This window comes from Ornithorhynchus anatinus, chromosome 14 (assembly GCF_004115215.2).
Source record: "Ornithorhynchus anatinus isolate Pmale09 chromosome 14, mOrnAna1.pri.v4, whole genome shotgun sequence".
NCBI lineage: Eukaryota > Metazoa > Chordata > Mammalia > Monotremata > Ornithorhynchidae > Ornithorhynchus > Ornithorhynchus anatinus.
Window position 1 is genome coordinate 27,159,451 of NC_041741.1, and position 26,609 is coordinate 27,186,059.

A 26,609-nucleotide genomic window follows, 5' to 3' on the forward strand; every position below is an offset into this window, starting at 1 on the left:
GGCCCTTCATAAATGTCTGCTGCATCAAATATAAGATGATAAATTTTTCATCCAAAAGGTAATATAAATTTCCAAATTCATTCTAAAATATAAATATAGGCAACAATCATTCAAGGGTATTTACTGAGTGCTTATTATAAGCAGAGCACTATTCTAAGAACTTGAGAGAGTTCAGTACAGTAGAGTTAGACATGAAGACTGGTTATTCATTATTATTCTCATTCAAATGAATATGAATTATCATTATTTTGCTAAAAAAAAAAAGGTCATATGCTGCTGAATGGTTACAAAATATATTACATTTTCCAATATGGAAGGCAAAAAGAATTGCAATAGTGTTCCTATTTAAATTTAGTGGAACAGATAGATATTGCAGAAAATGACGACCTTCCTTGACAGACCTTCATTTCAGAGATCGGCTATAATTTATTCTTTCTTTACTTGGGATTTTTTTGTTGTCATAGGTGATGACCATAAAGCTAGTGAATGACAGAAACATTTTGGCAATTTGTACTGACAGCAAAAAAACTTTCAAGTCATTCTCCTTGTACAGCATTTCATTTTCATTTCATACACAAAGCACAGGGCACTGCATTTTGTGATTGATTTAGATTCACTTATTGGGTCTACCTACATCAAGAAACTAAACTTTCTTGTTATGTCACAGAGAAGAATATCCCGTCTTCCTGATTGTGTGACCCTTCTGACCTTTGTCCTATATTTAGCTTGCTTGTTCACTTCCGTGAATCACTGAAACAGGAAATTTGATCTTTTTACTAATAAACCTCTCTAAGAAAGTCCTAGAAAGGACAGTGAAACACTTTGTATTTGGGACATTGTATTTTCAGGTTATGACTTTTTATTTTAAACTGTTTTATTATTATTCCCCGGAACGTTCAGAAAATTTAGGTGCTTCAATAATTTTCTTCAGAAAATCTTTCGAGATGATAAATCTTCTTCTGTGATCATGGGCGACCCTGGTCCAAGCCCCCCGTTATCTACCAAAAGTATTACTACAGCAATTTCCTTTCTGATCTTTCTACTTCAAGCTTCTATCTTCCTCCGGATATCTTATATACAGCTTCTTATTTCTTTTAGAAATGCCATTCAGTTCACATCACAGAACTTATCTTAAAACCCACCATTTCTGCCTGCATTCAACTAAATGCCCAAATATTTTCTTCAAGGCACGCCAATGGTCCCTTTCTGTTCTCTTCTCCTGTAACCCAAAATCACACTCTTCACACCTCACAAGCTCCCTTCTGAGCTGTAACTAAACTTGCAGGAGGTAATCAATATCATCAGCGGCATTTCTTGAGTGTTTACTGCACGCAGAACACTGTAGGATGCGCTCGGGAGAGAACAATACAACAGAGTTGGAAGACACATTCCCTGCCCTCAGCGAGCTTAGACCTTCCTTCCCCTAATAATAATGATAATAATGGTATTTGTTAAGTGCTTACTATGTGCCAGGCACTCTACTAAGCGCTGGGGTAGATACAAGCAAATTGGGTTGGACACAGGCCCTGTCCCATTTGGGACTCACAGTCTCAATCACCGTTTACAGATGAGGTAACTGGAGCACAAAGGAGTAAAGTGACTTGCCCAAGGCCACACGGCAGACAAGCGGCAGAGCCGGGAATAGGACCCACTTCCTCGGACTCCCAAGCCCGTGCTCTTTCCACTAAGCCATGCTGCATGATGATGAGGATGATGGCTCTATAAAAGCCCTTGAAACATCACAATCAGAAATGATACAAATATTCCAATGGAGATTTCCCAAGAGAGACGGATGCATTGTTTGATTTTAAATTTTGTCAAAACCACGTGCTTTGGCCCTTGAGCACACATGCACCTTACGTTAAGCATTCGTTTGGAAAAGGGATGCAATCACAAATCCCCAAGATAATTTTCTATGTTTCTGGCATATTTCACCACAGTAATTGGTTAAAGCAGTGAGAGCCACATGTCAGAATAAAGCTAACTGATACCTGTCAGGGAACATGCATGGAACCAGCAGAACCTAGAGTAGCCAAAAGAGAGTTTGGCCTCTAAAGTCGTCATTTTCAAAATTTTACCTTCACCCCAACTCTGCCCCAGAGATGGCACTGAAGGCAAACTTCCAGAAAACCCCCAAAGCATCTGGGAAATGTAAGGAACCTGTTGAAGTCACAATGTTCCTAACCAAAAGAGTGGGTGATTCAGCCACCCACAGGTACAGAGAGAGATGCACAAACTTCTTCCTCTCCTCACGACTGCTCCCCTGAAATGTCCATGGACCTCGACTTGCACAAACTTCTGCCTCTCCTCCTGACTGCTCCCCTGAAATGACCATGGACTTCAAACAACCACTTTTGGAATGCTTTTCTACGGGTTCCAAAGAGACTAAAGGAGGAAGCAGTAGAGCACTGGAGGCACAGACATTTCAGGACGCATGGGTACCGTAGGTGGCAAATGCCAGGAAAGCAGAGCGTCAACGCATTTGAACCTAAACCCAAGTAGGATGTAAACAGATGAAACAAGGTGAAATAGTGAAGTGATGTTTAATACAACTGCAAAGAGAAAGTAGGGCAAAGTTCGGAGCAATATAGAAACCTGTGAAGAAATGTACTCTGTTTTCTTGCCTTTGAACACTTTAAAAAACTCATTATGCCTTTCCTTTGCATAATCAAGCCAGGAGGAAATATTTTAATTTTTTTATCTGTATTTTGGTTAAAGGACTATTTTATCATTGTTGTTTCTTAAAAATTTTATACTATTGTTCCAAAAGACTGATCATCTATTCATCTTTAATATTTTTAATTTTATGAGCATTAAGAGGACTTATGAAAATTGTATTTACAATTTTATTAATTTAAATTATTTATTTTTATTATTCATTATTTGAATAATTGAATTATTTATTGATTTTTAGGAAATTGCAAAGATTATGACTGCATTAATAAATGTGGCTATAGTATTCTCATGCATGATTAGAAAAATAAGTTGAAAAGATTGTTTTTGGGTTGGGTTTTTTGGGGGTGTTTTTTAACTGTCATTTTAGCTTCCATGACCAATTCTTCTCTTCTGAACTGAATTTTAGTTGAAACATTTTTTGGTTCTGGCAGCTAGGGTATAAAATGAGGCCAAGTTCTCAAATTTCTAGAAAGAGAAATTATAGTTTGTGTGTCAACTACTCATAATCCTTTTCACTAGGACAGAGAGCTTGAGAGATACCAAGAAAATACAAAAGTAGTTGCTTTTTAAAAATCAAATTTATCTACTGAATAATCACTAACTTGGAATTTAACCCTCATGAATTGTCACACACTTGAAATAAAATGCCAGAAAATGACAATGCACTGAATGGTCGCTTTAGCTTATATTTTTGTTCAGTCTTTCAAATTTTATCTATAAAATAGAAGTCCTACCATAAACCTTATTAATCGCCAGAAGACAATACAATTAGTTAGTCTTACTGAACTCAAGCTCAGGGCGAGTTGAAAAGGTACTCAAAAGCATGCTTAAGAGCATGCTTTCAGTGACCATCACATTTTCCGTTTTCTCACCTGTAATGACTTTAAGAGTTTATTCTAAGGGATAACATAGGAAAAAAATGAATTTTTCTATTGAAAATCCAATTGCCGTTTAACCTGCTGCAATTTGAGATATATGGACTCCTTCAGCAATGAATTTCAACTTTCAATTTGTGACCAGAGACGTTAGCCCTCTAGCTTAATGTTAAATTCAGGCTGGTATCTAGGCCAGTGCCATAAGATTTCCTGGGCTCAGAGTACAAGATGAATTACATCGGCACAGAAATAACAAAGCAATATCAGGTCTTTGGTTGTATATTTTTATACGACTGAGTATTACAGCTAACCCCTTTCAGGAGAAAAGAAAAGGAGTTTGACCTCTTCATGCAGCTTTAGGCTCTTCATCTGAATGCCTGCCTTTAGATACGTGTGCTGCAATGGATAAATTCATCAGTGCTGCTGAGAAACGCACACACACAAAAAAGTAAGGAATAGACAAACGGCTGAGTAAGTCCCTTCCCAATCCATACCTTTTCATCCAAAGCCTTGTGATGCTCAAACAGAGATTTCAGTGCCTTGAGAACCTCCACCTCACTGGAAACGCCTGATGGAGACTGAGCCTGTCGTTTCACCACCGTCATTCTCAGAGATCTTTCGTGTCTTGAAACAAGGCACTCCAAATGTTCCAGTAACAACTATTGGGTAGAAGACAGTGGACATTCATTCACCCATAACTCAAGGTCACCCACCATTAACATTACTCAAGCTACAGTGCAGCTACAATCCAATAAACTAAATGTAAACTACAGTTGGCATCCCATTACAGTAAATCGGTAAGCAGAAAATGATTTTTTAAAATCCTTTTGCAGCATGCTTAAACTGGAAAACAATATCAATTAGCATGTTTTGCATGGTCTAACCAAGGAGTGTAGTTCTCAGGAGTAATGAAATACAAACTAACAAATAATAAACCAAACTCACTCATGTGACTTACTGTTCTCATTAGTAGAGAATACTGCACTGCTTATTTATCATTAGAATCTCATTCAGAGCTCACAGTCTCAATCCCCATTTTACAGATGAGGTAACTGAGGCCCAGAGAAGTGAAGTGTCTTGCCCAAGGTCACACAGCAGACAGGTGGCAGAGCCTGGATTAGAACCCATGACCTTCTGACTCCCAGGCCAGCGTTCTAGCCATTGCACCATGTCTGTGAGGCCCATTCAGAATGAAATGACCTGGGTCCTTGAGACCAGCCTGAGAACAGAAACAAAATCCTCAAAACCCACCTCTGGCAGCTGCTCCAGTTTGGAAAACACAGAGGACGGTGGTAAACAGCATGTAGAGCCACTCAAACCTATTAGCAATGGCTATAAAGTTCACTCTGCACGCTTGGTTGTTTCAAGCCCTTAGTATACAGTGCTTTGCACACAGTAAGCACTCAATAAATAAATGATCGAATGCATGTTTCCTCAATACAAACCTGTCCCACAGCAACTGGGCTTTGTTTCTTGAAAATGGGGTTGTATTGTGGGATATATTTTCTGATTGATTTTTATGTTATGTAGAAGGCTCTGTTCCAGAATCTCCAGAAAAGATGAAGTTCCATTACAACCATTTGTACTTTAATGATAAATGCACCTAATCTACTGGTCAATCCTTATTACAGTAACTGAAGTCATAACGCCACAATTTTAACTAAACGAAAAGCTGTGAAATGTTCATGAGTCTTTGTGGATACGGCAGAATAGAAACTTGTTAAGCTGATTGTGAAAGTGGTTTTTCAACTTCAGTGAAGAGTCTGTGCAATTTAGGTTAAACTTCAGCCTTCTCATTCGCTTCTTAAGGCCCCTTGAAGCAGGAAAACTTCCTCTGAATATTTTTGAGCGTCTTTAAATGTCTCGTCTCATTAAGGTAGTTTTCTTCAATCACAGATACATGTTTATCTGTTTCCTTCAAATTGCAGTCAGACCTTTTAAACCTAAGATTTCAGAAGGTGTTGGAGAAGCCATAAATACCTCTTCATATGTTTGGGCATGCAGCAGTGCACTGGTATGATTATCAAAATTCTCTGAAACCTTGGTTAGATAATACTTCCTACTGACACGCCTCATTTCTAAATCAACTTTCCTCTCTAGTTCATAAACCTATTCTGTTACTAATCTATGTTTTTCTTCAGTGCTTTGAAAATTGGACACAAACTTTGGGGATAGATTTCTCCAAGATTCATCTATTGTTAATTGCTCCCAACCTCCAAATACCCTTTTAGAACTCTCGGTCTCCTCCTTCATCTCAATCAATGATATTTATCAAATACTTATTGTTTGCATGCACAGCACTATACTTGCTTGGGAGAATGCCATACAATACAGTTGGTAAACATGATCCTTCATTAATTCATCCAGTCATTCATATTTATTGAGCACTTACTATGTGCAGGGCATTGTACTTAGCACTTGGGAGTAAACAGTCACATTCCCTTCCGTTTCCACTATTTCTCTACCTTCTTTGAGTCCTCCTCCAACTCCCAATCCTTAACTTTGGGCATCCCATAAGCTTCTTTGCTAGTGTGAAAGCCCCCTGGGACAGGAGTGGGGGGTTGGGGGATGAGAGAGGAGAAGAGGGAAAGAAGCAGCGTGGCTCAGTGGAAAGAGCCTGGGCTTGGGAGTCAGAGGTCATGGGTTCAACTCCCGGCTCTGTCACTTGTCAGCTGTGTGACTGTGGGCAAGTCACCTCTCTGTGCCTCATCTGTAAAATGGGGATTAACTGTGAGCCTCACGTGGCACAACCCGATGACCCTGTATCTCCCCCAGCGCTTAGAACAGTGCTCTGCACATAGTAAGCGCTTAACAAATACCAACATTAAAGAAGGGAACAGAGAGGAAGAGAAAAGGGGGAGAAGAGAGATGAGAAGAGGAGGGGGAGACAAAAAGAGTGTGGAGAGTGGAAGAGAAGAGATAGAGAAGGAAGGAAGAGGGGAGGAGGAGGAGTTAAAGAAAGGAGTCAAGAAGAAGGAAGTAGAGAGGTTACTAACTTCTCGCTACCACAGTACCTCCACCATCTTCACTAATCTCAGTCCCCCCCAGCCAAGTCACCGCAGTTTCGCTACCAGTCCAAGATGCGTCAGCCGAGGCAGGGCCTTGGCTCCTCGAGAAGCTGTGGCAGAATATGGAAGCCCTGCTCTGGATCAGAAATCAGCACCCTCCCGACTCAAAGCCCGTCCAACGGCAGGGACCGGTCTCTATCTGTTGCCGACTTGTTCATTCCAAGCGCTTAGAACGGTGCTCTGCACATAGTAAGCGCTCAATAAATACTATTGAATGAATGAATGATTGATCAATTCTATCAGCCTCCAGCCTCTCTGCCCTTGAGTTCACACTCCATTATGCTGGCTGGATCATCTTCTTGAAACGCTGCTCCAAACATATATCCCTCCCCCCTCAAAACCCTCCAATGGTTACCTTTTCCTCTGCTTCAAACATACTATCCCCCTCTAGATTGTAAGGTTGTTATGGGCAAGGAATATATCTGTTTATTGTTAGACTGTACTGTCCCAAGAGCTTAGTACACTGCTTTGCACATATAAGCACTCAATAAATACAGGTCAATGAATTATTCCCTTGCCCGGAACTCACTCCCTTCTGAAATCTTCCAAACCTGAATCCTAACCTCTTTCAAATCGCACCTAAAAATTCTTAACTTTTCCAGCAAGTCTTTCCTAACTGATTACTAGTATCCCAAATGTTACTACTCTTTCAGTCACCTCTTACACTTCAGTAAATTGCACTCTACTGTAGGACACATGGTTCTTTAGACTTTAAGCCCGTTGTGGACAAGGAACATATCTTTCCTTGTGAAGCAGTGTGGCCTAGTGTACAGAACATGGACGTGGGAGTCGGAAGGACCTGGGTTCTAATGCCATGCACATGGCTCAGTGGAAAGAGCCCGGGCTTGGGAGTCAGAGGTCATGGGTTCAAATCCTGGCTCTGCCACTTGTCAGCTGTGTGACTGTGGGCAAGTCACTTAACTTCTCTGTGCCTCAGTTACCTCATCTAGAAAATGGGGATTAACTGTGAGCCTCACATGGGACAACCTGATGACCCTGTATCTACTCCAGCGCTTATAACAGTGTTCGGCACATAGTAAGCGCTTAACAAATAACAGCATTATTATCTACTGTCAGTCTTTGGGCAACTCATTTCACTTCTCTATGTTTCAGTTACTTCATCTGTGAAATGGAGATTAAGACTGTGAGCCCCATGTGGGACTGGGACTGTGTCCAACCTGATTAGTTTGTATCTACCCCAGCACCTAATACAGTGTTTGGCACAAAATAAGTGCTTAACAAATACCATAAATTTTTTCTGTGGTAATAACAAATGTTATTACTCCTTAGACCACCTCTTGCACTTAAGCAGACTGTAACCTGCTGTTGAAACTTGTGGTCCTTTAGATTGTAAACTCCTCGTGCACGGAAAACATAAACAGCTCTAAGCATTGTATTCTCCTTCATACAGTAAGTGTTCAAAAAATTCCAGTAAGTACTTATCTGTGTATGCCCATCCACAACACTTGTAGACTCACATTTATTCCATTGATTTACTCAATTTTATGGATCCTGAAATCACTGTTTGTGAATATTTGCCTCTCACTGACTAGGCTGCAAATTTCTTGTGGATAGGAACATGACTCTTTTGTGTTTCCCAACTACTTAGTCAAGTGTCTTGCATTCAGCTGGTGCTCAATCAAAATTATTTCTATTCTTACACACACAGTTGGAGAAACCTACAGGTCTCTGAAGCAAAAGCCGCTATGAGATTGTGAAAAACCTTTCTGACTCACCTATGATAACTGTCAGCTAAATTGGAGAGTTGGAGAACACTCCTGCCAGAAAGCCTTTCATTGACAAAGAATGAAATGGCTTTTTCATGTCTAAAGAAGAAATGGCATAGAGACATTGAGCCACGGATAGAGCAAAGACCTGGGAGTCAGAAGGTTATGGGTTCTAATTCTGACTTTGCCACTTATCTTCTGTGTGATCTAGATTTCACACATCGCTTTGATTTCACTTTTCTGTGCCTCAGTTACCTCATCTGTAAAATGGTGATGTGAGACCCACATCTGTGGACGAGGACTGTATTAAAATTGATTTGTTTGTATCCGTCCCAGCACTTAGTATAGTGACTGACACATAGTAAGCAATTAGCAAATACCACAATTATTATTATTATTAAAATACATTAGAGCAATTCTATGAAAATCACTTCTCAAAAATCTTCACAAGAAGCCCTACTGTTTTAAATTAGAGACCTATTAGTTGCTTACCATTTTCCATCTTCATTTAGTTGGGAAGCTCAAACTTTAAGAAATGGAATAGATGACATTTTGTCATTCAGTGGAAGGAAAAGAATCATTTGATTAAAATAACTGATTTCACTATATCTGACAAACTCCTTTTTAGGAACTAATGGCAAATCTCAAATGAATATGTAAGTACTTCAATATTTGATTAATATTGAAAGAATAGAACACAAAATACAAAGCTAATTAAAGGCAACATAAATGGGCAAAAACATAAATTGCTACTCACTCTTGTATTGTTTCTTTCAGCTTTAAGTTCAGAAATTTCCTCTTCCTTTTCCAGCAATTGCTCCCTGCATGCACTTAACTCCTTTGTTAGAGCAGCAAATTCCTAAAAGAGAAAACATTTTAAGGGAATTATCACATTATTCTATATTAGGAGGGTCACTACCAAAGTGAAAGGAAAATGGATTAATAAATACATGGAATATCAATTCTAAAGAAGTTTGCATTTCCCTTGATAAAACATACTCTCTCTATAAAAAGCAGAGTGTTCGATACTCTGGCTTGACTTTACTCATGGAGAAATAATATTCACCTGTCCCTTCCGCATGCAAAGTCCAAGTAGGCAGGGATAAGGTTTTCTGTATTTTCTTATATCCAATCAAGTATTTTTAAACCACATATAATTTAATTTACAGCACAAAATGGAAAAATAGGAGTAACTATATAAATTATTCAGTGATTATGATTTTATCAGCCAGAATGTATCTGAACAATATTGCATCACTTCTTTACCATGACTCTAAAACAAACTTCTTTCTAGCCACATTTGAGCCCAGTATCTTACCCTGATTCATCGATCAATGGTATTTATTAGTGCTAACTCTGTGCAGAACATGGTACTAAGTGCTTGGGAGAGTACAAAACCACAGAATTAGCCAGAGATGTTCCAGCTCATAACAAGTTTACAGTCTAGAAGAGGAAAACAGTTCTAGTACTTAAACCCGGATTATGCTCTACCTCAGCTTTGGAATCAGTCACATTTACTGAGCGCTTACTGTGTGCAGACCCTGTACCAAGCACTTGGGAGAGTATAATATAACAGAATTAGCAGATAGGTTCCCTGCCCACAACAGGTTTACAGTCTAGAGGTGGGAGAACAATCCTTGTCCTAATCCCTGTGTTCTACATCAGCAGCTAAACCCTCTTTTCCCCTCATTTCCCTCTGCTCCTCCCCCTCTCCCATCCCATCCCCTCAGCACTGTACTCGTCCGCTCAACTGTACATATTTTCATTACCTCATTTATTTTGTTAATGAAATGAACATCGCCTTGATTCCATTTATTTGCTACTGTTTTAATGAGATGTTCATCCCCTTGATTCTATTTACTGCTATTGTTCTTGTCTGTCCGTCTCCCCCAATTAGACCGTAAGCCCGTCAAAGGGCAGGGACTGTCTCTATCTGTTACCGATTTGTACATTCCAAGCGCTTAGTACAGTGCTCTGCAAATAGTAAGCGCTCAATAAATACTATTGAATGAATCAGCATTGGAACCCAAAGTCTCTTTCAACTCAGACCTGTAAAAGAGCTCCGGCTTTGAGATTTTCTGCCCTGACCTGGAATGAGCTTCTTTATCACCTAATCAGGACCAGGGAAAAGATAGCCAGAGAAACAAGGGTTTTGCGGTTGATTACCGGATTTTATTATAAGGAGAATTTCCTCTTGTGTTCCTTTTTTAAGTAAATTATTCTGAACAAAATATGATTGATTTGGAAATAGTCTCTCAGACATGTGTGATCAAAGATTTACAATTCTTCAAAAGATTTTATGCAGTTTTCCTCAAACATAGCCAGAGACTTTACCTTGTTCTTCTGAATGCTCGTTACAGTAAGTGTTTAACAAATACAAAAAAAAAAAAAAAAAGGAGCAGAAATTGAGCTGAAGAGAGCTGTTACAGCATAATTAATACTAGACAACATTTTCTCTAGGCTGTAAGCTCCTTGTGGTCAGGGAATATGTCTACCTCTGGTGTACTGTACAAGTGCTCAGTACAGTACACTGCACACAGTATATGCACTCAATAAATGCCAATGATTGATTGATTTCCAGAAGGAAGGAGAGGTCCATAATGTCAGAGGCAGCCAACATGTCAAGCTGGATAGAGTGGAGTCCATTAGATTTGTCAAGATGGAAGTCACTAGTTATTTTGAGGATGAGTAAAATGAATGCTTCACTTAAACTGCCAGTTTAAATAGCTGAGTTAATGCCACCGTGATAAATTGATTTATTCAGGGTCTTGTGCTAAAGTGAAGGGCACTGGCTCAGGCAGAAGGCATTTCATGCAAAAGAGGCAGGTAAAAAAACAGCAAAGTTGGTTGACCCATTAATTCTCCCTCTAGAAAAAATATTCACTCAGCTTGTTTTTCAACCATCTAAGATACAGCCTTAGCATATGGCTCAGGATCACACTGAATACACCCTTCGGCATTTCCAAGTCACTAAAATACAGCCCAACTAAAATGCCCTTTTAATGTATATCTTTTTGGGCTATGTTCCCAAACAAAATATTTTGTTTAACTTCTCTTTAAAATAGAAACCTCCTGGCAATCTCTCTCGATTTACATTTCAAACTCATATACATATATTTCAACCTCATATATATGTGCGCACACATGTGCACACACACACGCACACCATTAAAAAGAGACAACTAGATAGTTATCCTCAAAAATGGAGCCAGTATCTGTGTTCACCTACCGCATAAATGTGCTGTTGAAAAGGCAATAGCAGGACATGGCTTCCCAACCACATGTTGCCATTTAAGTTGTTTGAAGCTCCTGCTACTGTTCCTAGCATTCTCATATTTCTACATATCATATAGGATATATTCCTACACTCACACAGACACAAAGCAGAAGCAGAAGGTGGAGGGAGTAGAGGAAAAAAGAGGGCTTTATCGGGAAAGACCTCTTGGAGGAGTTGTGATTTTAATGAACAATCAATTCTCAGTGGTATTTATTAAGTATGGTATTTATTAAGTGCTTAATTTGTGCAGAGCACTGTACTAAGCACTTAAAAATTTGAAAATGGGACAAGTAGTATATATGAAGGGGGAGGGAGTTTCAGGCCAGAGGGAGGACGTGGGTTCGGGTCAGTGACAAGATACATGAGATTGAAGTTGATCGAGTAAGGTGCACTGTGAGCAGACTGGCTTGTGGGGGAAAATCAGCAGGGTAAGGCAGGAGGCCCCTTCTCAGAATCGTACCTGAAGAGCTTTCAGTACTCTGACAGTCACGACTACGGGAGGGAGAGAGAAGCAGAGGCATACCCATAATAATAATAATAATGTTGGTATTTGTTAAGCGCTTACTATGTGCAGAGCACTGTTCTAAGCGCTGGGGTAGATACAGGGTAATCAGGTTGTCCCATGTGAGGCTCACAGTTAATCCCCATTTCACTGAGGCACAGAGAAGTGAAGTGACTTGTCCACAGTCACACAGCTGCCAAGTGGCAGAGCCGGGATTTGAACCCATGACCTCTGACTCCCAAGCCCGGGCTCTTTCCACTGAGCCACGCTACTTCTCCCATACCATTCCTGGCTTGACCAGTGGCTAGCGAGTGGAGCTGCTACAACTCAAAACTCACCTGTGCTGGAAAGCGGTGGCATGGGAGAGAGCCAAGGGCAGAAACTCAGGTTTTCTGCACAGGAGGCAATGGTAAACCATTTACATATTTTTACCAAGAAAACTCTACGGATACACTACCAGAATGATTGCGGATGGAGGTGAGGCATTCTGGGAGAGATATGTCCACGGAGTCGCTATGGGTCGGAGACAACTCGACGGCATAAGACAAGACAAAGGTAGGATGGCCAAGCTCATTGAGTGCTTTATTGCTGATGGAAAGGACTTTCTGTTCGTGGGTAGAAGAGGGCTAAACATTTTTTTGAGAAAAAATGATCCAGTCAACTGAGTGAAGTAGGGATTGGAATGGGGAGAGAACCAGAAAGCAGAGAGCTCAGCAAGGGCAGCTAGGAGGCTGATGCAGTAGTCAAGTCAGGATATGATGGATATGGGTAGCGGTTGTTTGGATTGAGATGAAAGAGCTGTATTTATCAGTATGGTGAAGGTAGAACAGGTAGGATTTGTGACAGTTTGAATGAGAGAGATGAGTCTAGTGTAATTCCAGAATTATGGGCTTGGGCAATCGGAAGGATGTCTACAGCATTGGGAGAGTCAAGGGCAGGAGGAGATTTGGGGGGGAAGATAATGAGTTCTGTTTTGGACATCTTTTGTTTGAGGTATCAGTGGAATAGCCAGGTCGAGATGTCCTGAAATCAGGAAGAAATGCGAGACTGCAGAGGAGGAGAGAGGCTGTAGCTGGAGAGGTAGATTTGGGAAAATTTTGCATAGAAATGGTAGTTGAAGCCTTGGGAATGAACAATCCTACATCTTCTCTTTGAGGGTCCCTGTGTCTCTTCACCATGCTTTCTCCAAAGCTTTTGTGTTTCCCTTCCAGGTTGGTATGAAGCCTTGTGAACACCTTGAACCCCACGGTGGAGAAAATTTACGAACTGAAAATTTCAGAGATGTAAGACTACCTGGTACCATATTAAAACTGGATAACTGGTCACCCTAAGTAAGCATACATGTAAATTTATTCTGTTATGGCATGAGAAACTCACGTCAAGCTTGGTGACGTGTTCTTTCGGTTTGCAATTATTTTCTTGCCTGAGAGATTTTTTTCTATGTAAAACATTTTTTTAGGAATGTCTTTGCAGTTATCACCAATTTTGGAATTAATTCTTGTAAGCAAAAATAATTTGCAGAAAGTATAAGAAGCAGTCCCAGAGCACATTTATTTTAGCTCTTAGTTATGAGTACCTGAGAAAATTACTTTTCAAATAGCTTAACTCAAGACAAAGATTTTAAAACAACACTATCCTCTTAAACCTTATATCACAGACTGCTCAGGAAGAAAATCAACAGAAAAGAGCATGTCTTGTGTAAAGACTCGAGCCATATTTTTTATGGGTGATCTTTCTCATGACAAATGTTAAATTTTGCAAGGATTCACTCAAAAAAAATTTGATAGGCCTTTCTATTAAAAATTCCATGAGTTCTTAGTTCATTTTAATGCACATCTCTAAACCAAGTACAATCCCCAAGGATTTGAATGTTCACTAGATAGGGACAGCACCAAAAAGCATATTTGTCATGAAATTAAGAGCATTATAATGCTCTTTCTTGTTTTTTTTCTGTTATGTAATGGCATGTGCTGCTAATGACCTCTGCTCTTGCATTTGCCTCCTAGATGTTTAGAACTAAGGGGAAGCTGTCATCTGTCATTATTGTTTGAAACAGCAAAGCTGCATGGTCAGTCATAGCTTAGAAGGCCTAAAGGTAAACATCTTCTGCATAACTAATACATTTTGACAAGCACAACTGCACTCTTAGTTTGTACAGAAGTTACCGAGCTAAGAAACCAATTAAAACTAAGCAAAAAAACCCCTCTCTTGTAATTGAATAGAAATGACTATTTGTACCACATGCAACATTTTCATTCCAAAGTAACTATACTCAACCTGCACTATAAACATAAATTTACTTTCCTAAGGAAAAAACAATACAAAGTCTCTTTGTCTTCGCTGCTGATAAATTTTGGGGAGTTTGTAGTTCAAGCCATAAATGCTCTGACCTGCTTCACCCAAACCTCAACATAACCGCCTCTTGCCTAAAGAAACCCAAATTCTCACTTCTGCCTGAGTTTTATAGTTCATCTAACAAATGTCTTTTTCAACTTCCATGAAGGAAATCAGTAACTCCCAATACGTATATCGCATCAGACAATAAATGAGCAGCTTGCTATTCTACGATTCCCACAGGCTTCTGGGAAACTTTGGCTGGTTTGGTTCTTTCGTCCAAACGGTGGTTTACAATCCACCGCTCCCACCCCATCCTCTGATTCGTGGTCCTATCTGCCTGTTGAGTGTTTACAACCATCTGACTGGTGGGAAAATCGACCTGCTGATATCCTTTACTTCACAGAAACTGCCCTCTCAAAGGTCGACAACAATCTTCTCTCCAAATCCAACAGCCTTTATTTCATCCTAATCCCCAGTGATCTTTCAGCTACCTTCAAAACTGGACCACCCCATTCTCCTTGAAAGATTATTCAATCATGACTTCACTAACTCTGTTCTGACTTGGTGGTTCTCCTATTTCTCTGGTGCTCCTTTTCAGTCCCTCTCGCAGGCTCCTCCTCTGCCTTCCACCCTCCGACAGTGGGAGTTCCTGAAAGCTCAGTTCTACTGGGGTGGTGGTCTCTGTGGCTACGACTGTTAGTCTTAGAGCCTCGAAAAGCACCCAACTCTGCTCTCCTAGAAACAGTAACCCCTCTGCTTTTAGTTTATGTCCTCATCTCTTATGTTGATTTTGTTTGTACTGTTCTATTGCCTTTTTTGAGAAGCAGCATTGCCTAATGATAAAAGCACCTACCTGAGAGTCAGAGGACCTGGATTCTAATCCTTCCTCTGCCGTGTGTCTGCTGTGCGACATTGGTCAAGTCACTTAACTTTTCTGTTTCTCAGTTTCTTTATCTGTTAAATGGGGATCCAAATCCCTCTTAATAATAATAATGATAATGCTGGTATTTGTTAAGCGCTTATTATGTGCAGGGCACTGTTCTAAGTGCTAGGTAGATACAGGGTAATCAGGTTGTCCCACATGAGACTCACAGTTAATCCCCATTTTCCAGATGAGGTAACTGAGGCACCGAGAAGTTAAGTGACTTGCCCACAGTCACACAGCTGACAAGTAGCAGAGTTGGGATTCGAACCCATGACCTCTGACTCCAAAGCCCAGGCTCTTTCCACTACTGTGAGCTCATGTGGGACACAGATTGTGTCTACCTGATAAATTTGTCTCTACCCCAGTGCTTAGAACAGTGCTTAGCACACAGTAAGCACTTAACAAGTACCATAATTACAATTACAATGATTTCTCCTTATGTGTTGTTTGCCTATATCCTTTAACCCTTCAGTCTTAAACCATGAGTCTTTGAGGACCAGCAACCCTAATTCTCACCTGCATACTCTCAGTAAGTGCATAATAAATATGATTACAACTCTGACAACTAATACCAACCTTCTGACAGAATTTTTAAAGCACAAGATTATTCTACTCTCCACACTCACCAACATTTCTCGCCCACTAAAATATATAGAATTGGCACTGGCCTGGTACTTTTTCAAATTAGAAAATGTTTAATTGAATAAAAAAATGCAAGATGTGAAATTTTTATCTGGGTATTAGCACAAACTCTAAATAAATGACCTCAGAAAAATAGTAAAATTTTAACTCAAAGATCTACAATTTCTAAAATTAATTTGACCAATTAAAAAATACAAAAATGGGTTTTACTAAGAATTTGTTGTTTATATTTTCTAAATTGCATTTTAAAATATCACTTTGAATATATATTTTACCAAAATCAATCTTCAACCCCATACTATTTTGGGGTTTCTAAGCAGCTCGAGTACCACCTCCATTCTTTTCTAAAACCAATAAAATAATTGCTTTTGTTGAAAATGCCTAAGTGACCACTGAATTCCAATGTAAATTATTCACCAAGAAATAATTACAGATAAACCATCTATGAAAAAAAATTCCTGAAATGAAATGAGAATTTAAATCTTGAAGCGTTCCAATGAAGAAATGTCACGGTTTGCTTCCTTCATTTGAATATCGAGACATATGGGGCTAAAGTACGTTTACATAATCGCCTGCCCCAATGAGTACTGAACATAAAATAGGTCAGTCACTGAATCACCTCCATTTAAACAATGTGATGGCAGCGCAAGCCAATGTTCCCTATCTCTGACAGGGTAAAAGTAGGAGGCATGTTGAACATGAAGTTGCGTATTAATTATAAAGACTCCAGCATCTGGTTAAGCAACACCTGCTGGGGCAAAAACACATCCAGTAGCATAAAATTGTTTTCATGCTGAATATGAAATAATTGAAATGAATATAAAGACTCAAAATGAGAAGCAGTGTGTCTCCTCCCCCTCTCCCGTCCCCTCCCCTCAGCACTGTGCTCATCCGCTCATTTGTATATATTTTGATTACCCTATTTATTTTGTTAATGAGATGTACATCCCCTTGATTCTATTTATTGCTACTGTTTTTGTCCGTCCGTCTCCCCCCATTAGACTGTAAGCCCATCAGTGGGCAGGGATTGTCTCTCTCTGTTGACGATTTGTACATTCCAAGCGCTTAGTACAGTGGTCTGCACATAATAAGTGCTCAATAAATACTATTGAATGAATGAGTGAATGAATGAATGGATAGAGCATGGGCCTGAGAGACAGAAGAACCTGGTTTCTAACTCTGGCTCCACCACTCTTCTTCAGCGTGAACTAGGGCAAATCACTTAACTTTTCTGTGCCTCAGTTACCCCACCTGTAAAATGTGGATTACTGCTCTGTGCACCATGTGGGGCATGGACGGTGTCCAACCTGATTAGTATATGTCTGCCCCAGCACTTAGTACAGTTCCTGACACAACAACAAAAAAATATCAGTAGGTAAAGTAAAAGTTGCCCAGTCAGCCTAACCGTCAACTAATACCTCAACCAAAAAGGATAAAAGAGTATTGATTATGCCGTTTATTAAGTGCTTACCATATGTAGCACTGGGGAAAGTTACAAAATTAATTCTGACTCACACAAAGGAACTCACAAGCTAAATTAATGAGAAGTTGAACAAGGGAAATTATGGAAAGAAATAGGAGAATAAATACTGGAAAACAAGTCAATCTTGATAAGGTACTAAGACAGGCCAACTACAAGCTGAACCACAGAGCAGATACAAACATTTAAATACCAGAGGATAGAGCACCGGCCTCGGAATCAAAAGGCCCTGGGTTCTAATTCTCCCTCTGCCATTTGACTCGCCTAAGGGCACAAAACATTTTGCTTCTCTGGGGCTCAGGTTCCTCATCAGTAAAATGGGGATTAAGACTGTGAGCCCCAAGTGGGATGTGGACTGTGTCCAACCTGATTACCTTGTATCTGCCCCAGTACTCAGAACAATGTCTAGCACATAGTAAGCACTTAACAAAATACCATCATTATTATTAACAATATTAATAATAGTGATTAAAAAGCAGCCCTCCACAGAAGAACACAAACATTTCATGCCATGCTTTTTTTCTTTTTGGGGGTGGAGAGTGGCGGTTGGAGGGAGGGGGTTGCCCTCAGGACACGAACGAGGATGCTGATGCTCACATTAGGGACCATAGATCCGCCCCAATCATTCCAGGGATGCACTCTGATCTTTGAAATTTTGTTTGCCCAATCTGGTCTGGAAAAGGGAAGGGAGAGAAAACTGCATTCCTGAGGAAGGGCCAGTATGTGAGCCCTGAATCCAAGGGTAGGGAGTAGAGGCTCAGGAAATGCTATTTTTCCAGCAAGTGAAAATGAAAGGGCTCAACTGTATCTCTACTGTGTATCCTAGCTTAGGTTGCAGCCAACTTTAGTGACATGGCTCCACTCTTGAGCTAAATGAGTATGACTATGGGGCAGCTCAGTATAGTCAGGACTTGGTCTATAATAATAATAACAAAAATAATTGTGGTATTTGTTAAGCATTATGTTCTAGGCACTGTATTAAGTACTGGGGTGGACACAAGCTAATTGGGTAGGATGCAGTCCCTGTCCCACATGGTGCTCACGGTCTTAATCTCCATTTTACAGATGAGGTAACTGAGGCACAGAGAATAATAATAATAATGTTGGTATTTGTTAAGTGCTTACTATGTGCAGAGCACTGTTCTAAGCGCTGGGGTAAACACAGGGGAATCAGGTTGTCCCACGTGGGGCTCACAGTCTTAATCCCCATTTTACAGATGAGGGAACTGAGGCACAGAGAAGTGAAGTGACTTGCCCAAAGCCACACAGCAGACAAGTGGCAGAGCCAGGATTAGAACCCATGATCTTCTAACTCCAGGACCCAGATCTATCCATTACACCATTCTGCTTCCCCCGGCTTCTGCAGCCATCCAGCCGTCTCTCCAATGGGCCCAAATTGCCATCTCGACTTTCCTGCACAGTGAGAGTGGTCAGTAAAAACCCTTCTCCTAGGGGTCTTAATCTTCTTCAGTGCTCTACCCAGAGTTTTAACTAAGGGGGAGGAGAGAGAATGAAGTACGTGAATCGTATTTCCTTAGGCCATATCAGCGAGGCCCCAAATTCCCTTTACCATCTGTGTTCGCTAATAGAAAAGGAACATCGGGCCTGAAATTCTGGTAAAAATAACAGGAGAACAGGAGCTAAAATGCTCCAGGAATCCCAAGTTGGAAATGAACCATACAGTCCAGATGCCCACCCGAACTCCATGTTTCTCTAGTGTGGCTGTGGAGATCCTGGGAAAGAAGCTTGCAAAAGCAATGAGAACCCAATTCCAGACTCCTGAGGGATGGGGAATTTCAGGGAAGGGAGCATGGGAAAGGGAGAAGATGACTATCTGCAGAAATTCATTCATTCATTCATTCCATAGCATCTATTGAGCGCTTACTATGTGCAGAGCACTGTACTAAGCGCTTGGAATAGACAAATCAGTAACAGAGACAGTCCCTGCCCTTTGACAGGCTGACAGTCTAATCGGGGGAGATGGACAGACAAGAATAGCAATAAATAGAATCAAGGGGATGAACGTCTCATTAAAACAATAGCAAATAAATAGAATCAAGGTGATGTACATTTCAATAACAAAATGAATAGAGTAATGTGATAAATAAATAGGGTAAAAAAAATATGCAGGAACAATAATATCTGGTCCAAGGAGGTGACAGCCTCTATAGCTCGTGTTCTATGGAAGGCTATATTGACCTCTTGACTACATAAATGCTTGGATCTACTCTCTGGACCTGTTAATGATAATAATGTTGGTATTTGTTAAGCGCTTACTATGTGCAGAGCACTAAGTCCTAGGGTAGACACAGGGGAATCAAGTTGTCCCAAGTGGGGCTCACAGTCTTAATCCCCATTTTACAGATGAGGTAACTGAGGCACAGAGAAATTAAGTGACTTGCCCACAGTCACACAGCTGACGAGTGGCAGAGCTGGGATTCGAACCCATGACCTCTGACTCCAAAGCTCGTACTCTTTCCCTGAGCCACGCTGCTTCTCTAAGCAGCGTGTTTGTGTTTGACCCGTGTTAGCTGCCTTTATGCAGAGAGGTGCAAATAAACAATAATAACCAAATACAGTCAATGGGAACATTAATAATAATAATTATATTTATTAAGCGCTTACTATTTGCCAGGCACTGCACTAATTCCTGGGGTGGATACAAGCAAATAGGGTTGGGCACATGGGGCTCACAGTCTCAATCTACATTTTACGGGTGAGGTAACTAAGGCCCAGAGAACTGAAGTAACTGAAGTACCACAGCAGACAAGGGGTAGAGTCGGGATTAGGACCCATGTCCTTCTGACTCCCCGGCCTGTGTGCCCTATCCACTGCACATAAATACATAACAAATACAATTACTGGATCCTATTTCCAGGGGTGACAACAGGATGCTGAAAGAAAGATGTGATGAAGGATTTCCTTGACTTTCACCCTAATTTTTAAGGATGTCACATACCTAACTTTTCCCTCGACACCCCCAACTTCTTGGCCATAAATTTCAAGACCCTCTCGAACTTCTCGCTAGTCTGGGCTTGGATCACTCCCTCATGTGACAAATTCCCACTCAGAGGAATTCTTTTCCATCTAGCATCTCGTTTTGGTGCTGTGGAATGGCATAATAGTTCTATTCCAGTTGATTTGATCTGGGTCTGGTAGGAGAGGTCGAACACAGCTCACTCTACCGAAAGTTGTCTCTTGGCCCGGGCTCACAAGGCACCGGTTCCAGTTCCCATCTTTGGTATGACCGAAGATCTCATTTACACGCACCAACCTGTCCACATATGACCTCACTTTCACTGCATTCTGTGGATGAGTTCGTCTCCAGGACCTGCAGTGACCTTAGTATTCAGCAGAGAGAGCAGCCTCCAGTTCCTGATGTCCTTCTTTTTACGATTCTTATGTAAAAGTGAGGATGCTCTGTATCATTATTCTCGCCATCCAACACTTCCTACAGATCTGTCCAATGAGCTCCCCAGAACATCTGCACCATCTGCTTCTTTTCCAACAAAGTCACCACCCTTCTGCTCCAAGAAGCAGCGTGGCTTAGTGGAAGGAGCACGGACTTGGGAGGCAGAGGGCGGGGGTTCTAAACCCAGCTCCACCACTTGTCAGCTGTGTGACCTTGAGCAAGCCACTTAACTTCTCTGTCTCAGTTACCACGTAAGTAAAATAAGGATTAAGACTGTGAGCCCATGGGACACCTGATTACCTTGTATCTGCCCTAGTGCTTAGAATAGAACACATAGTAAGCGCTTAACAAATACCATTATTATTGTTATTGCCAGCTCAATTTTGAGATGGGATTTTTTTTTTTTCGTAAAAACACTTTGTAACCCTACCCAGGACTCCTTCACTGAGCAGCTTTTTCCTTCAGTGTCACCAATACCCACACTTCCTTCCTCCTCCGGGTACAATCCAAATCAATTTATTTATGGAGCACTTACTATGTGCAGAACACTCTACTAAGTGTTTGGGAGAGTACAACACAACAGAGTAGACCGAAACATTCCCTGCCATTCCCTCTTTTAAGCACTCCACTTCTTCTTTACACGCTTCCCTCAATTTTTCCTTAAAATTGTTCAACATTTGTTGGTTGGTCTTGTTCAGAACTACTGAGGTTTATTTGCTATTGTATTTATTAAGCACTTACTATATTTCAAGCACTATTTTATTTATTAAGTGTTTACTATAGGTCACGTACTATTCTCAGCACTGGGGCAGATACAAGTTTACCATTATGGACAAGTTCCTGTCCTGCATGGGGCTCACAGTCTAAGCAAGAGGGGGAACAAGCATGAAATACCCATTTTGCAGTTGAGGAAACTGAGTCACAGGTTAGGTGACTTGCCCAAGGTCACACAGCAAGCAATTGACAGAACTGGGATTAGAACCCTGGTCCTCTGACTCCCAGGCCGGGGCTCTTTCCATTAGACCATGTTGCTTCATGAGGTTATGAACTATCGCATTTAACATCTACACCTTTCAAAATATACATTTACTATCTTATTTAAGGTACTTTGCTTTGTCCCTCTTTCAGATGATCTGATGATTCTCAGATGACATGTGAAACAGCATGGCCTAGTGGAAAGAGTGCCAGTTGGGGAGTCAGGAGGCCTGGGTTCTAATCTCAGTTCCATTACTTGCCTACCAGTGACCTTGAGCAAGTTACTTATCTTGCCCTCCACTTCCTTGTGTGTAAAAGCGATGATAAAATACTTGTTCTCCCTTCCCCTTAGACTGGAAGCCCAGTATGAGACAGCTGCTTTATCCAACCTAATTTTTTAGAATAATAATGTTGGTATTTGTTAAGCGCTTACTATGTGCAGAGTACTGTTCTAAGCGCTGGGGGAGATACAGGGTAATCAGGTCGTCCCATGTGAGGCTCACAGTTAATCTCCATTTTACAGATGAGGTCACTGAGGCACAGAGAAGTTAAGTGACTTGCCCGCGGTCACACAGCTGACAAGTTGCAGAGCCGGGAGTCGAACCCATGACCTCTGACTCCGAAGCCCAGGCTCTTTCCACTGAGCCACGCTGCTTCCCCAGAGTTTAGTATGGTGCATGGCATATAATATGTGCTTAACGAATACCATGATCAACATGATCTTCCAAGTTTCTTCCGAGAGGCAAGGTGACCTAGTGAATAGAGCACAGGCCAGGGACACAGAGGTCATGGGTTCTAATCCTGGCTCTGCCCCTTGTCTGCTGTTGACCTGAGGCAAGTTACTTCACTTCTCTATGCCTTGATTACTCATCTGTAAAATCTGTAAAAATAAGACTGTGAGCCTGATGAGGGGCAGGGACTATGTCCAAACTGATTTGCTTGTACTACCCTTCAGAGCTTAGTACAGTGCCTGGCCCATAGTAAAGCACTTCACAAATACCACAATTATTATTAATATTATTCCTTAAAATTTCCCATTATCCAGTTGCAGTTTGAAGATTCGACATCTCCTGCCCTTTTTCTCACTACTTTCCATTGCTCTTTGACACTTTTTTGTTTTAAAGACTCTGTTCCCATCCTCCATATCCCTCCTTCAAACTTGACGGTAATTCCAAGCTTGCAGTAAGTGCCAGCTTCAAATGGTTGGCGATACAGCTTTTTCTCATCCCCACGCCCACTACACTTGTGTACATATCCTTCTGTCCACTTGCTCTCCTTAACTGCAATTTACTTTAATGCTTATCTCTTCCAACAGACTGTAAATTCCTTAAAGGCAGGGATCACAGACTACCAACTCTCTTATTGTACTGTACTACCTTAAGCACTTACTAAATTGTTCTGCACTCAGGAAATATCACTCACTGATTGACCAAAACCTACTGGGTCAATTCAGCCTTGGCAACCACTGTTATAACTGTCCCTCAGCCCCCTGTTTTGAGAAATTGTCTCCAGAGTTTTTGCTTCCCATCTAATCCCTCGCTCCGACGGTACAGTCTCGACTGCCAGTGAAGCCATGTACATCCCTTCCCAGAACAATCCCCACTGTGGTTCCCGAAGAAGGGAAACTGCTTTAAAGAGCTCCCATTTCTGACTGCAGGTCTGCAGTACGTAGAAACCTCTGACTGCAGTAGTCCTCTGCATTCTGAGTCTGTTAAAAGTCCCCCCCTTGTCCCCACTTCCATCACCCTCTTAATTTTGATACTGTGATTTTAAAAAGTACCCCACACCTCCCCTGACGAATAGCCACAATGTGCTCCACACCCACCCCTTTTCTGTCTGTCTCATAGTCTCTTGGGGCTCCTCTAGCAAAACATACCATTTCTCCTCTATTATCACCCAGTCTGGGTAGAATGCGGGTCACTTTCACTGTGCCAGCATGCGGGTTGGACCAAATGAGGCTCTGGTCTGGTTTCCCTCCTATCCTCTCACTTTGACCTTTGTTCTCTTCCTTTTCTTCTCTCGCTTTTCTTCTCTGGTCTCACTTATTCCTTCACCAGCACCTGAGCTTTTCTGGGAGCAAAGTAGGAGGAGAATATCTCAGGACTCATTTCTCAGCCTCTTGCTCTTTTCCTCCCACTCGCCCGGTGTTCATTCTTCCTCTCAGTTCTTTTCTATTTACTCTTCACTTCCTCTTAGCCTTCACTTGAACAAACTCCTCTTCTCCACTCTTCTCTTCACTCTCTTTTAGGGTCCTTAAGTCAATCACTGTATTAAACACTTACTGTGTGCCGAGCACTGTATTAAGAGTTGGGAAGACCTGTTCCCTGCCCACAAGGAGCTTACAGTTTAGAGCTTCTTCCTTTTACCCTGTATTCTTCTCCCTTTACCCTTTTAGGTACCACCTCCTTTCCAGTTAGTATTGCCATCTCCTCCCAAAGCTGGAAGTCTATCTTGGGGCCCTTTCCACCTGCAATAATAATGGTATTTAAGTGCTAACTATATGCCAGACACTGTTCTACATGGGGCTCATAATCTTATTTTCAGATGAGGTAAGTGAAGCACAGAGACGTGAAGCGACTTGCCCAAGGTCACACAGCAGACAAGTGGCAGAACTGGGATTAGAACCCAAGTCTTTCTGATTCCCAGGCCTGTGCTGTAACCACGAGGCTATGCTGTTTCTCCAGCCTCCATCTGCCCTCCATTGATGCTGTCCCTCTTCCAGGTGTTGCTTTTTGTCTCCCTCCCTCCCTGTCCTTTGCTCTTCCTCTTCTCTGTCCCCCTCCCCGTTCTCAGATGGGGCCTGTTGCCACGTATCAGCAGGCAGGCACCCCAAATTGCCCGCTCCTGCATCCTTCCCGCTCGCCTCAGAAGATGGCACGCAACTGATTTCTGCACTCTGTCTTCTCATGCCATCTCTCCCCACTCCTATTAAGAGTGACTGGGTCCCATTCATAATTTAAAATGTTTCTTTGGTCCACCATTGAAGTACCTAACACTTTTTTTAATGGTTTATTTTAAGCACTAGGGTAATTAAAAAGTAAACAGGTTGGTCACAGTCCCTGTCCCCACGGGGCTTACAGTCTTAGTCCCCATTTTACAGATGAGGTAAACGAGGCATAGAAAAATAAAGTGACTCGCGAAGGTCACATGGCAGACAAGTGATGGAGATGGCACTAGAACCTAGGGCCTACTGACTCCCAGGCCCATCTCTAGCCACTAGGCCATGGTTGCCCCTGAATATCTTTTTGTCCCCAGACAAGATGTACGAGAGAGATACTGCAGCCTCTATGTACCATATAAGGAGACATCCCTTTACCCCCGTCGTACTTGGTCTCTTATATTTAAACGCCGTTTCTTTCCCCTGCCTCTAAATTGTTTTAGTCCTTTTCTCTCCCACAAGATTGCAAACTCCATAAGGGCAGGAATTGCTTATTAATTTTACTCCGCTCTCCCAAGAACCTAGTAGAGCGGTCTGCACAGAATAAGTCTTCCATAAATGCTCCTGATTGATTCATTACCTCTTTCTACTTTTATTTACTGGTTGCCAGACTCCACCTGAAAGGATAGAGTCTGGTTTAGCCTCCCTCCCTCCATTTCTGTTCCCTCCCTGTCCTTCCACACCACTTTGCTTCATCTTTTCTGCCTGCTCTTTCAATCGCTGACACTCACCTGGCCCCTGGTTCTAGTCAAGGGAAAAACAGGATGGGGTAAGGTGTCTCCATCTCTTGAAGGACCAGATCACAATCCTTCTACTTGCTGTTTTTCTGCTTGTAAACCCATCTCATTCCTGTTCCGTTTCTGGGTGTTGCTAGCTACTCCTTGTCATCCCTCTGCTCTGTGGATTCTTTCAACTCCTTCCTAGAGACCCTCTTTCCACGGCTTCTCAGATAGCAAAGCCCAAATTAGAAGGCAAGAGCAGCTCTCTTCCACCTCTTCTTGACCTCCTCCCTCACAGCATTCAATCAATTCAGCGCTCGGAATCAATTTGCCACACCTAGAGAAGAGAAGCCTCAATGCCACGCTTAGTAATGTCCTAAAGCTTAATATTCCACAGGCTTGAATATCTCTTTTTGATAGGCATGTATTAAACACTTGCCATGTTCAAAGCATCACAGAAAGTTCTGGGATGATGATAATAATTGTACTACAATTATTTGTTCAGCGCTTACAATGTACCAAGCCCTGGAGTAGATACAAGATAATCAGGTCAGACTGACTCTGGCCCATATGGGCTCACAATCTAAGTGGAAGGGAGAACGAGTATTTAAAACCCATTTTACTAATGAGGAAACTGGGGTGCAGATAAGTTAAGTGACTTACTCAAGGTTACGCGGCTGGCAAATGATAATTATTATTACGAGGAAGAGAGACTGTGTCCAATCTAATTTCATTGTATCTACACCAGGACTTAGTAAGTGCTTTCTACGCAGTAAGCACTAAACAAATATCAACGTTATCATTACCATTATTTACGATTGCTAATTTCTTTATATAAGAAGAGATTATTAAAATAATTCTTCCTATTCCTCAAAGTATGAATTGTTCATTTGCAGCACTTTGCTACTTCAGGATGTTTGGAGGATCAGAATTAGAGACTGCATTTTAAACACTATTACATCAATTAGTACTGAGTTTCTAAAATCCAAGCCTTTATATAGATGTTCTTTCTCACTTGCATTCCCTTAAATTGAGAGAGTATGTTTCAATAAAAGA

General features: G+C 41.3%; 1 protein-coding gene across 5 annotated transcripts in view; it reads right to left on the reverse strand.

Annotated features, from left to right (window-relative positions):
* PPFIA2 (PTPRF interacting protein alpha 2) overlaps positions 1-26,609 on the reverse strand; it is a 422,696-nt gene that overhangs the window by 164,305 nt on the left and 231,782 nt on the right. For all 5 annotated transcript variants that reach the window (XM_029079000.2, XM_029079003.2, XM_007666225.3 and 2 more), the window contains 2 exons: positions 9,104-9,205; positions 4,046-4,210 (listed from right to left, as the gene is read on the reverse strand). In XM_029079000.2, coding sequence (XP_028934833.1) covers positions 4,046-4,210; positions 9,104-9,205 — 267 coding nt within the window. The remainder of the gene's footprint in view (positions 1-4,045; positions 4,211-9,103; positions 9,206-26,609) is intronic.